Source organism: Syzygium oleosum, unplaced genomic scaffold, assembly GCF_021117445.2.
Source record: "Syzygium oleosum isolate NSW1041296 unplaced genomic scaffold, Sole_v2.1 Sole_v2.14, whole genome shotgun sequence".
NCBI lineage: Eukaryota > Viridiplantae > Streptophyta > Magnoliopsida > Myrtales > Myrtaceae > Syzygium > Syzygium oleosum.
Genome location: NW_026607498.1, coordinates 8572704 through 8595177, shown reverse-complemented (window position 1 = coordinate 8595177; position 22474 = coordinate 8572704). Strand labels below are relative to the sequence as shown.

General features: G+C 41.2%; 1 protein-coding gene and 1 long non-coding RNA gene across 3 annotated transcripts in view; both read right to left on the bottom strand.

The window, feature by feature from the left end:
* Window positions 1–21286, bottom strand: part of LOC115688523 (V-type proton ATPase subunit E) — a 33442-nt gene extending 12156 nt beyond the window's left edge. Inside the window, exons 1-6 of one of the 2 annotated variants that reach the window (XM_056318007.1) lie at window positions 21001–21285; window positions 20721–20821; window positions 19863–20019; window positions 19035–19231; window positions 18574–18673; window positions 17160–17443 (exon numbers count right to left, since the gene is read on the bottom strand). In XM_056318007.1, the coding sequence (XP_056173982.1) occupies window positions 17408–17443; window positions 18574–18673; window positions 19035–19231; window positions 19863–20019; window positions 20721–20821; window positions 21001–21102 (693 nt within the window). In that variant the 5' untranslated portion in view covers window positions 21103–21285 and the 3' untranslated portion in view covers window positions 17160–17407. Of the gene's footprint in view, window positions 1–17159; window positions 17444–18573; window positions 18674–19034; window positions 19232–19862; window positions 20020–20720; window positions 20822–21000 lie in introns of those variants that run through there. The other variant, XM_056318008.1, reaches the window with a different exon arrangement.
* Window positions 436–7697, bottom strand: LOC130139961 (uncharacterized). Its single transcript, XR_008817977.1, has 3 exons — window positions 7411–7697; window positions 7171–7245; window positions 436–701 (listed from the first exon to the last, which is right to left on the bottom strand). It is a non-coding gene; the product is annotated as an uncharacterized LOC130139961 (long non-coding RNA).
* Window positions 21287–22474: the final 1188 nt, after the last annotated feature.

The following is a 22474-nucleotide window of genomic DNA, read 5'->3' as shown; positions in this document are numbered from 1 at the left end:
ATCATACGTTGAATCACCAGTGAACGATGAATGAATTTACGTTACGTTGGTCCGAATATAATCACGAGGAAAGTATTCTCGTTCAACAGCGTTAATGTCGATTGTCTTCTCAAAAATAGATACAAAATCCTTATTTGCCGTTCTTTGACGAAGAAAGGAGAGATAGAGAGAGAGAGTTCTATTCTTGAGAACTTACTTATCTCTTGTTGTATTTTTATTATGAGGAAGTTACCTTAACTTCTCTTAAGAAACTCCCCTCGCACCTCTCTAAAAGGTGTCTTTCAGACACACTTCTAACTAGATCAAATGGTGCCTCTTGGACATACTCATCATGGATGGACCGACGAAATATAACAGTAAGACTAACCACTCGTGGAGGTACAAGAGTAGCATCCTCGTTCAACATCCTGAAGATTATCCAAGTTATGAGTGCGGACAAACAAGTGGAAACTGCGGTCGCAGTTGTAATTCTCTTCAAGGACAACTTACACCGTAAGACAAAGAGAAAGTACATGCGGATAATCCAAAATATAATTAAGTGCATCAACGCAAATTCAATGATTTCCTCATAACTAGGCGTATACTTGTGGATAATCCACTCGATTTGTTAAGACTATCGATCAAGGAACTAAGCTAATGAATCAATCAGATTGTTGGGAAAAATACCTGATACATACATCGACAAAAAACCGCCAGATGAACTATTTGATTGGAAAAAGGAACTGTCAGGAGAAAAAAAGCAATGAACTCACGTCTTCAGTACCCACGAAAAGCGAGACTCGAGAAGTTCTGGAGTCCTCCTACCCACAATACACTCCTTTACATGCACGTTTTCGGAAACAGCAGCACTCGAAGAGAACGGATAAAGTTGGGGGAAGAACAGCAGAAGTGCCAAAAGTTGTGTACGGAGTTCACTTTGGTGCCAAAAGTTCCATTTGGATCACTTAAGTGCCAAATCGGAGGAAAAATGATCACTTTGGTGCCAACGGTGAGAGATTCCGGCCAAATTAATACGTGTCATTTATAATTAAATTTTTAATCTTAGTTGGATTTTTTTTTTTTAAAATTAGTCTACGCGGCATTTCCACGTATATATTTCGATTTTTTAAATACTTTTATGAATTTTTTTCATTTTTTTATTCTTTTCTTTTTTTCTTTTCTTTCTTCTCCCTTTGGTCACCGCTGGTGACCGGAGGCCGGCCACCGGCCGCCTGGCCTCGCCCGGACGAGACCGCCGCCGCCCGCCACAAGTGAGGCCCGGCTGACCTTCGCCTGGGCGACGGCGGGCAAGCCCCGGCGAGGTCGGCCTCGCTCGCATGGGTGAGGGCGAGCCCCGGCGAGGGCTCCTCGCCAAATCCAGCCGAGGCCGGCCTCGTCGCCCAGCCACGGCGGCCCCGCCGACATCGCCCGGGGAAGGTGACGCCAGGGGGCCGCGTGGCCGGGCGACGGCCGGCCTGCTGATCTGGCGAGGAGCCTCGTCGCCCGCTCGCCTATGCGAGGCGAGGCCGACCTCGCCGGGCTTGCCCGTCGCCTGTGCGAGGGTCGGCCGGGCCTCACCCGTGGCGGCGGCGGCGGCCTCGTCCGGGCGAGGCCAGGTGGCTGGTGGCTGCCTCAGAGCCTCCGCCGTCGGTGACCAAAGGGAGAAGAAAGAAAAGAAAAAAAGAAAAGAAGGAAAAAAGAAAGAAAAGAAAAAAAATGGAAAAAAGAAAAAAATTATTTAAAATAAAAATGTTGATTGTACGTGCTGACTATATCTCCGGCGAGCCACATCGGCTTCAGAAATTAATAAAAAAATGCCACTGGATTTCCGGCCAAACTGACCGGAGTTAGCATTTAAGTGATCGTTTTTCAAAAATTTTGACACTTAAATGATCCAAATGAAACTTTTGACACCAAAGTGAGCACCGTACATAACTTTTGGCACTTCTAGTATCCTTTCCCCGGATAAAGTTTCATAGACGCGACCAAACTCAAGACTTCAAAAAAGAAGAAGAAGAAGAAGAAGAAGAAACACTCACTCCCAAGCTCTATGTTAAACATAATATGTAATTTAGGCTTACTGTTCATTCTTTCCCTATATAAAGGGACTTGGCCTTGTAGTTCAAAGTAAATAATATACACAAATTTCACTCATCTCAACTTGGTATCAGAGCCGTTATTACCTGAGGAGCGCCCATTGAGTCTGCCACCCCGTGGCCGCCACAACGCCACCGCACCGACCGCGCCGTCGTCCGGTTCTCCGACAAGACCGAAGTTTTTCGCCTCGCTCGCCACGACGCCCCGCACCGACCGCGCCGTCCCGATTCTCCAACAAGATCGAAGTTTTCGTATCTACTCGGCATACTTCCGCCGCTCATTTCGGAAACCGAGACTACCAAAGACTCGCCACCCTCAGACCCACATCCCGAAATTTCATCATCAACGGCCGCGGACGCCGCCACACGCACCGCCCCGCGCCATCGCGCCTTCGACCCAGGAAGTCCACCGCCGTTCACCGCTGTTCACCGGTGTTTTGGACATCCTCCGCCGTGCTTTTCCAAAAAACCAACACCAACCCACGACTCGCCGCCCTCAGTCGAGTCCGCCAGTCAAATTTCGCTGCATTCCTCCGCCGAACATGCCCTCACATGCCGCTCCAAGCCTTGCGCGTGAGATCCACGCGCCGGCACGCCCTGCACGCGCCTACACGCGCCTGGGCGTGCCCGGCACGCGCCTGGCCCACGCCGGCACGAGCCTGGCCCACGCTTCCCAAACCTCGACGTCACCGCCACCGGATCGTTGACCTCCCGTTGACCGGCGTTGACTGCGTTGACCGGCATTGACCGGCAGGGTTTTTCTAGTGGTTTGACCATTTCTGACCGGTTTTCGGTGTTTTCCAACCGGTTCTTGAGGTATTCCGACATCCTGAGCTGGTTTTTGGTGTTATTTTTCCCATATCTGCGCTCGATATACTACATTCCGTTGATTCTATAGTAGTAAAGTGCCTTTCATGGATAGAATGGAAGTTTCAATGCCAATTCAGACTATTTTGAATGGTTCCAATTATATTTTATGGTCTCAAGAGATATCAAGTTTCTTAAAAGGACACCGGCTTTGGCGTTATGTCACTGGACAAATTAGGGAACCTACTAGAATTGCTGAAGAAACTGATGATCAATTTGTGGATCGTTTGGATGAATGGGATAGTAGAAATCATCAGATTCTCACATGGTTTCGAAACACTTCGATCCCATCTATTCGACTCCAGTTTGACCTTTTTAATACAGCCAAGGAAGCTTGGGATCTTCTTGATCGTCGTTATTCTAGTTCAGATGTTGCCCATCAATATCGGTTGTTAGGGACTTTATATCACATGCGTCAGGAGCCAGGTCAGTCCATTAATGATTTTCTATCATCTATGCATGCTATTTGGGATCAGTTGATCTTGTGTGAACCACGCTTGGAAGGGGATAGTAACATTCGCAAAGTTGCTGAACATCGTGATCGTATTCGTGTCATGCAATTTTTTATGGCTCTAAATGACGAGTTTGAACCTGTGAGAGCTTCCATTCTACATAGAGATCCCTTTCCCTCTATTGAGACAGTTGTATCAGATTTACTGAATGAGGAGACTCGGCTAGCTACCTTGAAAACGCAACGTCCTGCTGTGCCTATATCCATGCCCACGGATGCAGTACTTGCCGCTTCGAGTTCTTCCTCCATGCGCCGTCCATTTTGCAAACATTGTCGCCGACATGGTCATATGGCATCAAATTGTTATCGGCTACAACCTATGCAACCCACAGGATCGACCACTCAGCCTGTAGCCGAGGTCCCTCACGAGGTCCCTCTGTCGGTCCATCTACCAATGCTACCATTGTAGAAGCTTCTTCCCATGGATCGTCCCACACACTAGTGTCTCTAGAGGATCTTCGCACCATTCTCCGAGAATCTGGTACCTTTACTCCTCCTATTCCTAGCACTTCTACTATGTCTACTACTCCAGGTATTTCTGATTCTTGGTTCTTTGATTCTGCTTGTTACAATCACATGACATCAAATTCTCCTTATTTCGCCTAAATCCTCCGCTTTACATGCACCTCATATTCTTACCGCCGATAATTCACATATGAGAGTTAGTCATACAGAAACATTTCCACATCTACATTATCTTTAACTAACACATTCCTTGTTCCTAAACTCTCACTTAACTTGATCTCTGTCGGCCAATTGTGTGAACTTGGTCTTGATATTCACTTCTCTTCTCATGGTTGTCGTGTGCAGGATCCTCGGACGGGACAGACACTTGGGACAGGCCGTAAAGTGGGGCGTCTCTTTGAGCTTGTTTCCCTAAATATTCCGACCTCTTTTGCTGCTTGTGCTGCCACAGTGTCATCTGAAACTTGGCATTCTAGGTTAGGTCATGCTTCCTTTTCTAGGTTAAGCTCTTTAATTTCGAGTGGTCATTTAGGTTCTGTTGACACTAAACATTTTGACTGTCTGCCTTGTAAGTTGGGAAAACATCATGCTTTACCGTTTCAGACTAGTGATTCTGTGTCTCATGCTCCTTTTGATCTCATTCACTCTGATATATGGGGACCTTCCCCCACTCCCACCATGGGTGGCTCTCGCTATTTTGTCATTTTTGTGGATGACCATTCTCGGTATACTTGGGTTTATCTTATGAAAAATCGTTCTGAACTTTCTCGTATTTATCATGATTTCGTTGCTATGGTTAAAACCCAATTTTCACGAGATATTAAGATTTTTCGTACTGATAATGCTATGGAATATAGAGATACAGAATTTCTTCGGATTCTTTCTCAAAATGGTACTATCATTCATCGCTCTTGCCCCGGCACCTCTCAACAAAATGGTAGAGCTGAACGTAAGCATAGGCATATCTTAGATGTTGTACGCACTCGCTCATCTCTCGCCTCTTGTCCCGAACGGTTTTGGGGGAAGCATGTCACACCGCTGTTTACACTATAAATCGTACTCCATCACCTATTATAGGTCACATCTCTCCTTACGAGCGTTTGTATGGTAGTGTCCCAAATTACACTCTTCTACGTGTTTTTGGTAGTACCTGTTTTGTGCACCTTTATCCACATGAGCGCACGAAATTAGAACCTCGTGCCCATGTATGATGCTTCCTTGGATATGGCATTGAGGATAAAGGGTATAGATGTTGGGATCCCACTTCCAATTTCTTCGTGTGTCTCGTCATGTCACGTTTTAGGAACACAAGATGTTCTCCTCTATTCATCCCTTCGACCCCTCTACTCATGTTCCTTTCTTTACCAATCCTTCCGTGGACTTATTTCCAGAAGACACTACACCTCCATCCACATCTGACTCTTCCATTCCAGATGTACATTTCTCTCATCTTGAAGCAGGACATTTTGGTGACCCTACTTTGGCCACTTCTGACGTGTCTGCACCTCCCGCGGATTCTCCACCAGCGGTCATTCCTTCGTCCTCTGATCGTCGCCCCACCAGAGTAAGTCAACCTTCTGTTTGGCTTCGAGATTACCATTGTTATTCTACGATAGCTTCCCTTCATGAACCTCGCACATACAGAGAAGCTAGTACTAACCCTCTTTGGCAGAAGGCAATGGCAGATGAGTTACAAGCTTTAGACAAATCTCATACTTGGGATTTAGTTGCTCTACCTCCTGGTAAGTCCGCTGTCGGTTGTAAATGGGTGTATAAGATTAAGACAAAAGCAAATGGTACTGTGGACCGCTATAAAGGTCGCCTCGTTGCAAAAGGCTTCACTCGGAATATGGCATTAACTATGAAGAGACTTTTGCCCCCGTTGCACGTCTTACTCGTCGCAATCTTCTTGCCGCCGCTGTTAAGCGTCGGCTCGTTTCAGATGGATGTCAAAAATGCATTCCTAAATGGCGATCTCACCGAGGAAGTTTATATGGTACCTCCTCCCAGCTACACTCATTCTTCCCACCAAATGTGTCGATTACGTCGTGCATTATATGGATTGAAACAATCTCCTCGTGCATGGTATTCCAAGTTTAGCTCCACCATGGCATCTCTTGGCTTTAAATCTAGTCCCCACGACCACGCTCTTTTTGTTCAACATACTTCTCGTGGATCTATTCTCCGCTTCTATATGTCGATGATATGGTTATTATCGGAGATGATCGTCCCGAAATTTCAAAACTCAAGCATTATCTTGGTCAACAGCTCGAGATGAAGGATCTCGGACAACTTAGTTATTTTTTAGGCTTGGAGGTTACTCGGACACATCCGGATATTATCTTTCGCAAGCCAAATATGCCACTGATCTTCTTTCTCGAGCAGGACTCACGGACACCAAGGTCGTTACGACCCCTCTTGAGATCAATGCCAAATTTGATGCCGGTGATGGGATTCCTCTCCAAAACCTTACCCTCTATCGACGCTAGTTGGCAGCTTATATATCTCACTATTACTCGCCCGACATCGCTCATGCGTTCATATTGTCGCCAAGACATGACATGCCTCGTACAACTCACTTTGCTGCAGCTCTTCGTATTCTTCGCTATGTCAAGGGTACTTTATTTCATGGCCTTCACTTTTCTGCTCATTCGACATTGGAGTTGACTGCCTATTCAGATGCTGACTGGGCCGGTGACCATCAAGATCGTCGTTCCACTACGGGTTATTGTTTTTTCTTGGGCACTTCACTTATCTCCTGGCGTAGTAAGAAACAATTCACTATTGCTCGTTCTAGTACAGAAGCTGAATATCGAGCTCTTGCTGATACCACATCGGAGTTATTATGGTTGCGATGGCTACTGGAAGATATGGGAGTCCGTCATCATAGTGGGACAATCCTTCATTGCGACAATCGCAGTGCTATCCAAATTGCACATAATGATGTTTTCCACGAACGCACTAAACACATTGAGATAGATTGTCACTTCATCCGCTCTCATGTTCTTCGTGACACTCTACGACTTGTCTTTACTTCATCAGCTAATCAGATTGCCGATATCTTCACAAAGACACATCCACCTGGGCGCTTCTTAGATCTTCTCTCCAAACTCCAGTTGACTTGTTTCAACTCATCTTGAGTTTGCGGGGGATGTTAAACATAATATGTAATTTAGGTTTACTGTTCATTCTTTCCCTATATAAAAGGACTTGGCCTTGTAGTTCAAAGTAAGTAATATACACAAATTTCACTCATCTCAACTCTCTAATCAGCAATCTTTGTCAAAACAGAGCAGACGAAGAACGCAAAGGTTGGCTCTGCTTTCACTGCAGAAAACAGAATATCTCTTCTTGCTTGCAAAGAATCCATTATTTGTGTCCGAGGAGCTTGGTAGGGATGCAAAAACAAAGAGTAACTTTGACTTGTGAAAATCAAAAGCCACTGGGCTCCGCGAATCATGCATGCAGAGAGACAGAGAGACAGAAACCCACCTGGCTTTATTTCTTTGCTACAGCTTTTAATATCATGTACCCCATTGATTTTCACTTTAAAGACGGCCGTGGCAGGTGGGATGAGTAAATGGAACAGTTGGATCACCCGGTGGCTCTCTTCTTCTTCTTCTTCTTCTTGGAGATGATGCGCGTGCGTGCGTGTTTGAGAGAGTGAGAGAGAGGCAGAGCGAACAGAGATTTCTTTATTTTGGCCACCCTTCCATAGTTCGTAGCAGCTAACGGTTTCGATGGGATGCGACACCGCGGCACTTGTGAGGATGCTTTGCATTCATGCAGATTGCAGACACATAATAAAGGTAGGATGAATGAAAATACTTAATCTTTCCTTTGTAAAAATTAAGGGAATTTACTTATGTTTCCTTTGTAAAAATTAAGGGCTAATTCCCTTAAAAAAAACCGTCAACTTTAAGTTCAGTCCCAAATCTGCCCCAAACTTTTTATTTTTATCTCATAAAAACTCATCGACTTTCACTCTTAGAGCGCGTTTGGCAACCATTCTATTCTCGGAAGCTGATTCTGCTCAGAAATGATTCTTTTTTATTCCGTATCCGAAAATAATTTCTAAGCATTTGAAGACATTTGAGAACTGCCCAAAATTTCTATTCTTGGAATAGAAAAAAAAAATAGAAATGCGTTTGGTAACCGTACAAAATTTCTTTTTATTAATAATATTTTGAATTTTTTAATATTTCTTTCTTTTCTTTCTTTTTTTTCTTTTTTTTTCCTCCCCTTCCCCTTCCTTGGCCATGGCCAGTCGCCGGCGCAGGCGAGGGCTGGACCCTCGCCAGATCTAACGAGGGCGAGGGCTAGACTCTCGCCACCTGAGCGAGGGTCACCCACACCAGATCCGACGAGGGCGGCCCTTGCCCAGGCTGCGAGGGTCCAACCCTCGCCGGCCACAAGCCAGGAAGAAGAAGAAGCAGAAGAAAAAGAAAAAAACAATTTTGATTCTTGATTTTGTTCCAAAAATGATTTTGGGAAGAAGAAGCTACTTTTTTTTTGCTTCTTGAATCTATTCCAAAACTGATTCTGGAAACAAATTTTGGCAAATTTGTGCTCGGGAACAAAAAATTTACCAAATGGATTTATATTCTAAAACTAATTCTGGGAACAAAATAACATAAATTGTTATTGTTTGGCAACTTGCCAAACACACCCTTAGTGTCAAATTTGCCTGCGTGTCCAAAAACGCGCTGCTTTATTCAATATTATTGACATTATGAGGTTGCTATTTGTTGAGAAAATCCCTAATTAGTTTTGAAGAAAGACAAAACAATCCTTTTCTGACCACAATTACACTTAAGTTATTTGATGCAGATAAATACTGAGTCATCAGACTTAGTCGATGAAAGGACTTTGTCATTAGACTCAAAATTACTCTTTAGATTCAATGAGTGTTATTTTTGGCAAGTTTATGCAGGACAATCAAATTGATATCTCAAGATATCCTAATTGACAATCACAAGATCGTTCATTAAACACGAAAAACTACACTTAAGGAAACCTTGATTTGATTGTATGGGAGATCAAATCACCTGGAGATAATTGTTCTTCTTCTAACGGCTATGCATCTTCTTTTGGGAAGATTCTCCAACGGGTTGATTTGGAGATCAATCCTCTGAAGACTGTCAACGGATAGATTGGAAATAGAGGAGTATAAAAGGAGTGCAAACATCGTACAAAAAAAAAAGAACAAGAATCAAAAATTCCAAAGTCTAAATAGAGCTTCGATCTTACACACTTGTGATTACTATATTACATGTTGTTACTTTAGAAAGAAAATTATTTGAGTGAAGAGTGTACGTGATATTGCAATCTATCATCTGAAAAGCACTGTTCTTGTAATCTTTTGGTGATTCAATAGTGAAACATAGCCAACAGGCTGCCAGCGTGGAGAGTGGACATAGGCTTGATAAAGCCGAACCACTATAAAGATCTGTGTACAGTATTCTCTATCCCTAAACTTTCATTTATTATTGTTGACATTATACTGCATACATATCTGTCAAACGAGTTCGTTAAAACATCATCATAGTCATTAGACGCAATCATCTGACAACAACTTATATACAAGTTTGTCATACGCATCCATCTGATATTGATCATATGAGTTGTTGACCTAGACTATATTCATTTCGCACGTTTAAATCATCCAATTTGGTAAAATCAACTATTCACCCCTCTCTAGGTGATAGCACTAGCCGTAAAACTATTATTCCTTACAAGATGAGGACGTTGATGAAAATGTAGGTCTCGATAATGAACTTCAAATTGGTTCTAATGTTGATAAGTTTGAGTAAATAGTGGCGAATTTTGGATGTGTGGGCTGATTTGGAACTAGAGTGAAAGTTAGGGATTTTTTAAGATAAAATAAAGAGTTCAGGCAGAATTAAAACCGGACCTAAAGTTTGGAGTCTTTTTAGGGAATTAGGCTTAAATATTTAAGTGAAAGAATTAGTCGAGCAATAGCATGGTCCAAAGTAGAACTTGGCCGGCCAAAACCGATTTGATAGGTTCGAAAATAGATTTAAAAAGTAATAAAATAAAATAAGAAAATATATTTAAAAACTAGTCTAGCTATAGCATGGTCCAAAGCACACTTTTGTGCTTGAAAGTTAAGTTGGATATAAAAAGAGTCATTTGATAGATTTAAAAAGTAATAAAACAAAGAGGAAAAAATTAAGCTATAAAAGTAGTATGTTTGTTTGGGAATAAAAAGAAAGACAATATCATACTTAGGGCCCATTTGGTTCGACTTTGGAGGAATGCAAATACCTTTGGGCTAAAGGGGTTTTCCGAAATGCAAGTACTATTTGGTAAGTATTTTTTAAAATCAACTTGGACTAAAGGACTTTTGCTAATATTTATAAAAAAAAAAAAAAAAACTCCGGTAGAGCTTAACCACCGGCCACCGTCGCCTGGGGTCGCGCGACCCTCAAGCGACCGCCACCTGGGGGTTAGCGGTCGCTGAGGTCGCGTGACCCCCAGGCAACGGTCGCCGGCCGCCGGACCTCAGTCTGGGGAAGATGAACAGTCGCGATGAACAGTGCAAGTTGTATTCCGAAAATGTAACTTCTCAAAGCACCTCCACCCTTAGAGAGCATTCCAAATGCAATTGCATCTCCCCAAAGTGAGTAAAAAAAGTTGTCAAACACCATTTACATTTGGCCAAGGAACTTTAGAGCTCAAATGAGCATTCCAAATGCTGAACCAAACGAGGCCAATGTATACGACGATTTTGTCGAGTATATAATATACTAAAATTTTGTGTGTACCCTAGACAACGAGTGTATGGGTCAAAAACAATAACATCAGGTAATAGCTTTTTCCAATAATCTCTATTTAAGGCTATATTTTTATAACACCTACAGCATTCTTTTTGTCTTCTCTTTGATTCTTAATTGTAAATTGAAATAACTATAAACTATTAAGACCCATTACTTTGGTTCCCAATTTAAATGTATGTTTGCTATTTCGAGATTATTATTTTGTCAAAGATTTGTACTTTAATAGAAGTTATGCGATTTCATGATACATGCTTACTTTTTCTAGGCATAATCCTCAACAAGATTACGTGTATATAATAACGTTGCTCCTAAATCAAAATTTGCAATCTTCACAACCAAATTACAATGCGTGACATATGAAAATATTATGACTAAAAGAGCCTATAGAATAGAGAAAAAAAAAGAACAAAACGTAAGAAGTATACCGTATTTACAATGGATTTGGCTTGCTTTTCTTAAAGACTGAATAAAAGGAAAAGATATAAAGATACGGTAAATTTTTTTAAATTTGAGGGGAAAAAAGAAAGAAGAAATTGAAAAGAAAAAAGGGTTGGCCGGAGGCACTAGGAGGAACAAACCGACCCTCCATCCGGAACCAAAACTTTGGTCCCTGAACTTTGGTCCAATATGCAGTGTGGTCCCTCAACTTTTAATTTGTTTAATATAGTCCCTGAAATTTAACCCAATATACAATGTGATCCCTCAACTTTTAATTTATTCAATGTCGTCCTTGAACTTTTATTACATGTTCAATCTAGTCCCTAAACTACATAAAAATGTCCAATGTGCAATGCCGTCCCTGAAATTTTAATTTGTTCAACGTAATCCCTAAACTTCTCATGCAGTTCAAGGACTAGATTGAACGTTAAATATTTTCATGTAGTTCAGGGACTAGATTGAATATGTACCAAAAGTTTATGGACTACATTGAACATTAGGCTAAAGTTTAAGGACAATATTGAACAAATTAAGTTCAGGGACCACATTATATACTAAGTCAAGATTGAAGGACTGTTTGTGTTATTATCCTTTTTTATTTATTTGATTTTTGCTCTAAATTTCGTGATCCTATAGATCTATAAAAGTATAAGAAATCACTACTAAAATTTGGTACGACTTTGGTTAGATGTGAGATTCCAAATCTCACTCCTCGCTCTTATGCTTTACCTTTCCAGCTGTAGCTTCTGCAATTTGAATATATCGAAAAGATCGCCGGCAGTGTTTGATTCTCTCTTTTGATGATTGCGTTGAAGATGAACAGAGATTGACGAACGTGGAACACGAGATTTCGGGATTTATCAGAACATTTAAGCCTTCCGGAATGATTGATAATAAAAGTACCTTTTACACGTCGATATTTGCAAAAGCTTATTTATTTATTTTTTAAAACAAAACTAGTCCTTATTTCCCACGTCGTGTTGTCTTTGTACCATCTCCAATTCTTATTAAGTTCAGGTTTAAGCCGAACACGAACACGACAATTCTAATTAATGGCGTCAAGATCATTGAGACCTACACAACGACGTGTTTATCAAACGGGCCACACGTTTAGCGCGTTTAAGATACAAAAACGTGTTTAAACACGCACAAACAAGTCTAAAATATATCGTAACACCCGTCCTCTCGAGAAGAGTAAGCACGGTAATGACCCATTTTCGATCACGAGTTTGAGCGCGCCGTGAACGAGCCCGTTTACAAATGGACCGCGGCATGATGGAACTCCAGCGGGACCAGCCAGATTTCGTATCATGTGAAAGAGTCGTTATGGAAGCTTTTCAGCCCTGTTCGTTCAATTTGGCCATGTTTTCGGTGATGTCAAGGGACCAAGAAAGCGGAAATGGCGGGTCCTAGCACCTTCGCATAGGGCCAAGATTATGATCACTGTCTTTCGCTGTTCAAAATCTCAATTCCAGGACCAGTACTGAATCAATAGCGATGAATGTTGTACTTTGTCAGCACATTAAAAAGTACAGATACAGCTTGCTTGTCACATTGTGCTTGTTCAAAGCAGTGACATGAAAGAAACACAAGATTTGACCATATTTCTCCAGTCCACAACTACCGTTCGTGCTTCCCGTCTGAATCCAGCGAACATTCAATATGTGCGTCCGAATCCAGTCCAATGATGCTGCTAGTCGCCTCTTATAAACTTCAGTTAGAGATTGATCACTTCTCCGTTTTGATAATCAAGGAAAATTCGCCTATCTTTCGAGGAGAGACTCTTTCGAAATCATGAATATATTGGGATCTTGAATTTGTTATGTGTCGTAGGCTTGCTCTAGAGGTTACGTTTAGGTTTGATAGAAAATCCCTCGATTTCAACTGTCGTTGGAACTTGGAACTCATGCATGGAACCACCATCCGCCCGATCCTATTCCTATGACATTTAGTTGGATTCATTGCCTAGCTTTTAGAAAATGTCATTACACCTTTCTTTTCACAGTACATATATGTTAAATGAACAACGGTACGTCCTTAACTTTAAGGCCTACAATTAGATTAGGTCTCGCTTTTTTTTGGACATATCGTTTTCATACGTCAAGACACTAGTCAAGCACATATTTAGAATATATTGCTATGAATGGTTTCTTTACAGCTAGTTTATATCTGAATTGATGTGGTCTCTCCTGCGTCCTCTCTAGTGCCCACGTTACTTCCGAGTTCACTTCTCCGATCCGCTCAGGTTTTAGTTTTTTCAGCTACACCCCACTTCGGACCAGACTCTAACCTGATTCCGGTCGATCGACTTTTGTTCGATCCTTTTTCATCTTTTCTTAAGAAAACCCTAGGATAGGTAAATGACTGATTCTTTCGATGAGTTACAAAAACACAAGTCGTCTTAGGAGTCCTCCTAACTTGGTTTCCACTATTTTTCTCCAGAGGGTCAGAAAATGACTCGTCCACGACTTGTGCTCTTCCTGTGTTGGGGGGACCGTCTTGACCTGTCTCTGACAATTATTTATTCCTCCTTGAGAGTGCAAAATTGATTTTTCTAATCACCAACATCATCCGACCAAAAAAAAAAAAAAATCGCCATCATATTTTTTTTTCCCTCAATCATGCAATTCCTTTACCAGGATTGATTGTGAATTCTGGTTTGCTTTCTTTGTCGATCGAGACAGGTCTGGCTATATTCTGTTTTTTCCACATGTCGTTGCTATTCACATGTCATCTTTTCTTATATGCCCGACAAAGTTTGATAATTGCAACAAGCAGGGATTTGTTTGGTCATTATCTTTTCCCTTCCGCCTAGGAAAGATGATCCGATTGGATATACAACGAGTGTTGGGGCATAAAGGGTTTCTTTCTTAGTAAGTGTCTCTAACACTATATGTTTATTGCAAATGATGTACCCTTCTATCGAATGTTTTGAGTATACATGTGGTTCGCTTGTTTAATTATTTATTTAAAATTTCTTATGACGCCATATGAACCAAATTGATGAATGATGTTTATTCTAACCGCAACCAATGATAAAATTATATTCCATGACCATGTTAAGATCCGATCGAATATACAATTGAAATTCATTCGCTCGATGACTTGTTTCTTTAAATGTATATGTGATCACATCTTACTATTATCTTCTTTCTTTTTCCATAAATGAGGACAAGATAACAAAAGCTTCACGAATTAGTCTCCACATCTTTAGCTAATCCTCATTAGATTGCCCTACATTATTCTATTGGGGAGAAATGTTTTTATTTGGTTAGGTTTGTTCATGGTTTATATAAAACGGGCAAAAGTTCGATCCGCATGTTGAGATGAGAGGAACGCGGAAGCTACCTTGGTCACCTAGGATACTCAAATCTTGTGTAGAGCCATGTTAAGCGCATTGAGATTTGTCCACGGAATCGATGTATCAACTAATACCTCATATTATAATTGCGTGCTTAATTAAAGAAATATATCGTATTTAACTTTTAATAAAAAAAATTATCAAAACGCTCAATAATTAAACGTATAGATCTGTGTCGATATCTTTGTCATTATTCAAGAATCTTTTCACGAGAAAAGGTAGCGCACTTACTAGAATGCGAACCTTGCGCACTTACTTGGAACCGGGAACTGCCTATTGGTTCCATAGACTTACCCGGGAACCAGACCGCCGGTGCGGTCCGGTTCCCAGGTGGGTCCATGGAATCGATCCCACCAGTCAAGGACGGAGACAGAGACAGAGATCGAGAGTTGGAGACGGTGAGGTGAACATTGACCGAGAAGAGTGAGAGAGTGAGAATGAACAAGAGGCGAAAACAAAAGAAGGTGTTTCTTGGCTCAATGACCGTTAAGCGAGTTAGGTTTAGTTTAAACATTTAAGATTTTTCTTTTTTAATTAAAAATTAAATAAATAAATTATATTATTATTATATTACCCGTCTAGTTTGGGTGGATAGGTGACTAGTTCCACACCTGAAACTAAAAATCGGACCGGTACCCACCGGTTCCCAAAAATTAGAACCGGGAACCGGATCGGTTTCCGATCTGGATTCAGGCGATCCTAGACTATCCGGGCGGTTCTGGTTCTTTTGCACACTCCTAACACGAGCGTACGTACTAAAAGTTGCATCAATTCTTTTCATGCTAAAAAGGGGTTCTGTGGATACCGCACTAAAGCAAAGGGACAAATGCCTAGCGTCCAGAAGATCCACGGGTTTCTGACGAAAGCATAAAGTAAAAGGACAAAGCACAGAAATGATTGCAATCATCTATTCCGTCGGTGTCGTTTGTCGTGTAGATTCCAAAGCGAGCACTAGTTGCTAGGCTTTGCTTGATCAAATTTAAACGCACGAGGATGAAAGTATGGATGGTGTAATTCATGGCAAAACGAGAAAGGAGATTCAGATTGAAAAGGGTCGAGTGTTGCCGAGTGGGATAGGGGATTGTGAAGTGAAGCTAGCAACGTGAGGTCGAGATCGTGTTATTGAGTTAACAGAGGCGAAGAGGCTAGCCATCGCCGCCATCGTGGCTGTTAGACTTTATCAGTGAAGGGATCTCGAAGAGTTGATCCCAAAGAGTCGAGATCAAGCACAAAAGGCCATGCTCGAGCCTGTCCATCCCTCAGATAAGAATTTTCAGAAACGTACCTTAGACAATTCCGGCTCGGCGATCGAGAGGTTGAGGAAGAGCCATTCCAACCCAATTCGATTCTTTCGATTCTCGAGCTGGTCGGGCCAGATGGGCAACTCGATCATGGCCGGACAGGGACTCTATTTGGACCACTTTGTCAGCTAGTTGTTCTCGCAACCACATACTTAAGTACGAACATAAATAAGCCTAAGAAACTATTCAATGTTAAGGTCTTGAGATTTAACTAGCACCACGTAGAAGATATAGTCGTCATTGGAATCGCAACGTGCAACCAGAAAGCAGAACGTTGAAGCGCAAATTCAGGCCAAAGTTTTAATTTAAATGCCACGTTCTTGTTGGTGGGGCGCTCGTCTGTTGGTATGAAAGAGAAGACATGTTCTTGGATCGAGCAAAAAAACAATTAGTCAAAAGAATAAAAACAAAAGAGAGTACAGGTGCAATACTATATACTACCATTGACGTAGTTAGATGTTGATAGTGCCCAATTATATAGACAAATTGGTAGATTGATAAAACAAAGAAAGAGTTAACGGTAGCATGCTAAATGCAATAAAAATGTCAATAGTGAAAAGCTTTATGTATCTCGAAGCAATGCAATCTTTGATTTTGAGGAGTTGCATGCTAAGTGCAATAAAAATTTCCAGATGATTCGGATCATACGAAACAATCTTTATTGATGAAAATGAAATGATGGTTGAGAATCCTGGAAAGGACTCGATTGATCGACACTCCGACTTGGGATTCCTGAAGTTAGATTTTGCTAGCATGTATATCATTTTCATTTCTAGCGCTCAACTTACACTAGGCCAATCCAATTTATCCGACTCTCGACAAGTTGGGCCAGATTAATAAGTACGTAACAATTATTTTGCATTTGTGAATTTGTGAATCGACACACGGGAATGGAGGCTGATGCAGTTGGTATCGGTGGCACAAGTGTTGAAGGATAGGTGGAGCGACTGGTGGGGACGGTGTCACAGCTGGAACTAAGGGGCGGTTCTGGTTGAGTGCGGGGGATGGATGGAGGAGACGGCGGTCAGAGAAGTGGCGGCGATGTTGCAACGCTGCTTATGGTTGGTTGTCGAATGGTAGCGATGGTGGTGGTAGAGGCCATGTAAGGTTGATCTTCTGGTACGAATAGATATAGCATTTATAGTGCGGAACCATGCCTCTTGCTGGCTGTCCTTGAACTTCAAATCGCAGGCGAGGGCAGATCTCGAGGTACCTGCCCTGAAATTTAAGGCATTCGTGGCTGAATTAAACCAAGAAAAACTAGATGAGAGTATGCGGTAAAAGTCCTCACCTGTCAAAGTCGAGCCATCTCAGTAAAAATCAATCTTTAGACACTCGAGGATCGGCAATCTGACATTTTTATTGGACGTAAATAGCTAGTCTTATCAAATAATTATAAGTAGCAATCAGTGCTTTACCAGGCTCCGGAAATAATCTTGAAAAACAAAAGAACAGATTTTTCGACTGAGAGCACAAAACAATCGAAGCTTACAAAGAACACACGATCTCCCATGCCCAGACACATCCACGAACCTAGATTTCTGATTTAAACAATATAGGCACAACCAAACCAGAGCAATCTGACCAAATCAAGCAGCAACCTGACCGAATAGCCACTTGCGGATCTGCAACAGCAAAGATTAGAAACTTTTATCAAAGTCTACCACGAGCAAAATATAGATAATAGTTGGTGCAGTTTCCAGCAAAACCACGGCAAACAGAAATTACAAACTTCCTTTGGAGGTTCTCACTCGTCAATTCAGGACGAAAAGAAAACTCTGCTATAAAATCCTAAGTACAATGTTCGCCTAATCGTTTTGTTCTTCTATTTGTGTAGGCCTCGTTGACAATATAGCGAGACTTTATGAAAGGCCCCCAAAGAACCCAACCAACAGGAGGGCACCTCCAGTAAACCTCAGTCACAACCAATTTCATTTTATTCTGTCTAGTCCGAGCAGACATTTTAAGGTCAAAGCACCAGTACCACGCTCATTCCACCAAAATTCTTGCTGGACTTGACAGAATCCAACACTGTTTGTTGAGGTTTATGCCTTGACTAACAAGTTGCAGAAACTGGGAAAAGACGCATATAAAAAGCATAAAATCTTTGCTTTCCTAGGCAAAAACTTTTAAATCTTTAAACAGAAGTACTATCATCTTCCACTTTGTGCTACCATGGTCCATCACACAATGATGACATTTAACAAACTTAGATGTCTTCAATGACCACTGAACACTGATCAGTGCCCAAGCAGGAGGTTTTCACTCAGCCAAGTCTTAGTTAAATCCTCAGAATTTTCCACACAGAAAGCTCAAAGTAGAGCCCAATAGATTTTGCATAGAGCATCAAAAACCATGGTCACAACAGGCACTCCATCTCGTTGATTCATTTACAAAGCAAAACGAGACAATATCGATACCAGATGCAGCAGCAAAAGCAAAGCCATAAGCGATTTCACCAGAATAACAACTAGAGATTTCAACATTTGTTTGTTAAAGAAGCAGATGCATTCTGAAGATAGAAATGGGAAAGCAAAGTCAAATACTCCTATTTTCTTTCTTCCTGATCTCAATTGTCATATTAAGTGAAGAGCAATAATCTCTAAGCCTCTGACCAGTCTATTTCAAATTCCTGATCTTTCAAATTTCTTTTGCTGCAAAAGCAACAGAGTATAGGAAACTGTGTGACAATTTACCATTTCATATCAAGCACTACAAAACAGGGAGGGAAAAAGCAATAACGTAAAACGAGTACCTCTGGAAGCTTTTTCCTGAAGACAACATCCAATCGCGCATCAAGTGTGTTCTCACACACAATTTTCCCATCTCGAGAAGCCAAAACAACTCCTCCTGAACTGCAACAAAAGAAATGGAAAAAACTTCAGAATTTTTTTTACCAATGTTGTGTTTGCCGACAACAGTCAGATGGCACGAAAAGATGAGGCTAGCTGCCTTAGGAACCCTTATCATCCAGATGATGATAGTATATATCCCACAACACACAGGACCAAGTGTTATTACCACCACATGCTTTTTAGATGCCGCCAAACTGACCCCCAGTAAGGCTCAGCTTTGCCAACCAACAACAAACTCAGTTATCTCTTAGTCTTACCAACCAACAACAAACTCTGTTATCTCTTAGTCTTACCATTTCAGTCACATATACCTCGTACAAAAGTATCTCTTACAAATGAGTGAACTCAGTAAGGTAATTACCAGTGAAGGCCATGGGCATTGTGATGGGAAGGAGCAGGTGGAAGATAAACACGATCATCGACTATGATTTCTGGAGGATGAACGCTTGCTTTCTTTGCATACTCCTCTTTGGCTGAATCCAGGACGGACTCCACCAGATGCAGGTCATCCTTTCGACAACGAAGTAGCACTGCAGGCTCTTTCAATCTTAACAAACTCTGGAGCACAAAATCAATAATGTCACAGTATTAATTTTCTTTCCAGGTGATCTCTAGTCCAGAGCATTTACATGCTTTATCACATGTACAAAAAGGCCAGACAAATGTAAGTGTCTCAAATGCTCACTAAACCATCAACCTATAAAATCAGAATTAATAATGACGGTATGGAAAGTTCCAATTATTTCAAGTTGCTTCAAGATGATACAGAAGCTAATGGAATTAATATACTAAAACTAGTATTCACCAGCAATGTTTCGAAGCATGTTAATAAACTGGGAAAAAAATTAAATGTATGCTGCCATAAACCACTATGTAGAACACCTGATGCTCAAAAAGACCATAATCCCACCATTTTCCCCTTAGAAACCCCCACTTAAAATCGAATGTAAGAGTTTAAACGGTCAGGTAACAAGTCCACAGTGTACATTTTACTCATCTCTCAACTCAACACTTTGTGTAAGTAGAGGATTACACGTAAAATGTGAGATGTGGAAAATATTGGGAACAAAAGTTTGACATTCTCATCGCATTTGTAAATATTTCTTAACATTCACAAACATCAAGAAAACTACCAATCGACTAGCATGAACAGAATTCAGACTACCAAAGCAATTTAAATTTCACAAACCTGGACAATGAGATCGTTCAAAAGCTTCCTATAGACATGGTGATGATGACTCACGCTAAGAAGCTCCTTGGCTGCTGCCTCTTTCATAGAATTAACCACATCATCTTGACCTTGAAGAACCTTGATCCTAGAAGCATTCAGCTGCATCGAATATTCACTGCCAGAAGCAATTGCAACAAATTTAGAGAGGCAGGCAAGATCACTTTCAGATGAAACAAATTAAGTTGACAGAACAAAACCCCAAAGTGTACTTGTCTATTGCCCTAATGTGAAGCCAGCAAATGGCAAAAGACTTCACATAACATTAGGATATAACTACCTGCAGAAAGGCACATTTTCTTTTGCCTAGAAGTTTCACTTGATGTCTTCTCAAAATTGGCCAATTGGTAACATTTCAATGGTCATATAATCAATAAAACAGGCCTTCTAGCAAATAAGAAATCCATCGTTTTCCCAAGGTTTCAATTTTCCCTCTTCTTCAACGAATAACAATTTCTCCATCTCACCGGACGGGGTTCAGCATACTTAACGGCATGCTTGATAAGCCAATTTTTCCTTATCTCACATTCCAAGTAGCAACTCCTGCATCAAGTTTCTCTAGATTACCCTAGTTATGCACCATATATACAATGTCAGCAGCATCCGATTTCCATCTATCGACAACGATGCATTCAGATCAACTGTAGCCATTCTAAATCTCGATAGATTATTCAGATCGCTCGAAATTCGAATGACAAAAGAACCTAAATATCTCGATCATGAACTCAATTTAACCTAATCCGAATCCAAAAGAAGTTTTCATCTGTCCGGCGAATAAAGACAAAAGAAATTGCCAAATGATCCGAACGGGGAGGTTACATCTTCTTTCGAATTTCCACTTGCTTCTCCTTGCGCTCATACTCCTGCCTGATCTTCTTCTTCTCCGCTTCCACTAACTGCAACTTCTCGATGTTGAACTCCTGCGACAAAACAATCTCACTCGGCCTCAACGCAAACACAACCGAAATTCCACCAAAAATTCGCGCGCAATCCCCCAAAAAATAAATTAAAAAAACCTAACGATCGGGCCGCGGCAAAAAAGCCTCGAGATCGCGAATCAATCGGCTCGAATCGAGAGGAAAAGGCGAAGCGCGCGCACCTCTTCGGCGGAGACGGAGATCTCGTTGGCCTTCTCCTCCGCCTCCTGGCGGATGAACCGGACCATCTGCTGAATCTGCTTCGACACATCGGCGTCGTTCATCTTCGCTGCCGGCGGCGGGGGGGCAATCGGCGGCGGCGGGGGCGGCGGGCCGAGACGGCGGATCCGAACGAGGATCGAGGAGGGGAGAGGGGAGAGAAGAGGAAGGGAAACTTCCTTCCGATGAGGAGGAGATGGATCGAGAGGCGTCTTCCGGAGTGAAGCGAAGAGAGACACGAGCGTGTATAAGGCTAACGTGTGTGGGATCACGAGTGGCGGAGCCAATCTTGTCGGTTTCTTCATTATTTCGAGTTTTTTTCTTTTGTTGTTTTGCCATAAATTAATCTTCCCACACTTCCCAAGGATTGGAAAAAAAAAGAAAAAGATAATGACACGAAACAGTCTCTGAATTTTAGCTCGATATACAATACGATCTCTCAATTTTTAATTTGTTCAATGCGATCCCTAAACTTTAACTTGATGTGTAATGTGGTCCCTGAACTTTTAATTTGTTCAATGTAGTCCCTGGACTTTTGGTACGTATTCAATGTAGTCCCTGAATTATATGAAAATATTCGATGTTGAACGAATTAAAAGTTCAAGAACCGCATTGCATATTGGGCCAAAGTTCAAGGACTATTTATGTCATGTCTAAAAAAAAAAAAAGATTATTTTCATTAATGAGCTTGTTCGGCCAAATTTAATTCCTTTGTCTATGACCTAACTCGAAAGGCATTATTTTAAAGGATAAGTATATTGGAAGTCCTAAAACTCGTCATGGAAGTGCAATTGAGCCCTAAAATTTGCAAAGAATGCAATCAAGTCCTAAAACTTGTCAAATTGATGCAATCAAGTCCTAAAACTTGTCAAATTGATGCAATCAAGTCCTTCTGTTAACTCCGTCCAACTTAGCTGTTGAAAAATGCTGACGTGACTCTTTTTAGGGATAAATGCACTGAAAATCCTAAAATTTGTAACAAAGTTATCACCTCCGCCAACAAATTAAGCCACTTGTCACCCATATAAATAACTCACATGCTCTTAATTTATGACATTGAGGTTAGATTATCAAATGACATCATGCATGACAATTTAACTTAATCATGGTTTATAGTAATCATTTTAGATGAAGATAAGAAGAGAAAACAAATAAAATCATCCATTACCTTCTCTTGAACAAACCAAAAAAATCTCCATCTCTACTTCTTCAAATTCAATTGTTCTTACCTTCCATTCTTCAACAAAGAAAGCCAAGTTTTAACTTAACTTTCAACTAAGCCCAAAGTTTATCAAATTTATGTTGTTTTAAGTTTTTAGTTCCAACCATGTCTTACAAAGTGATTAAAGGCTTTGTGTATTCAAAATTTCATTCAAGGTAATAAAAAATTTAGGGTCTAAATTGGGCTGATCCTCTTGTATTCTTGATCCTTGTTTT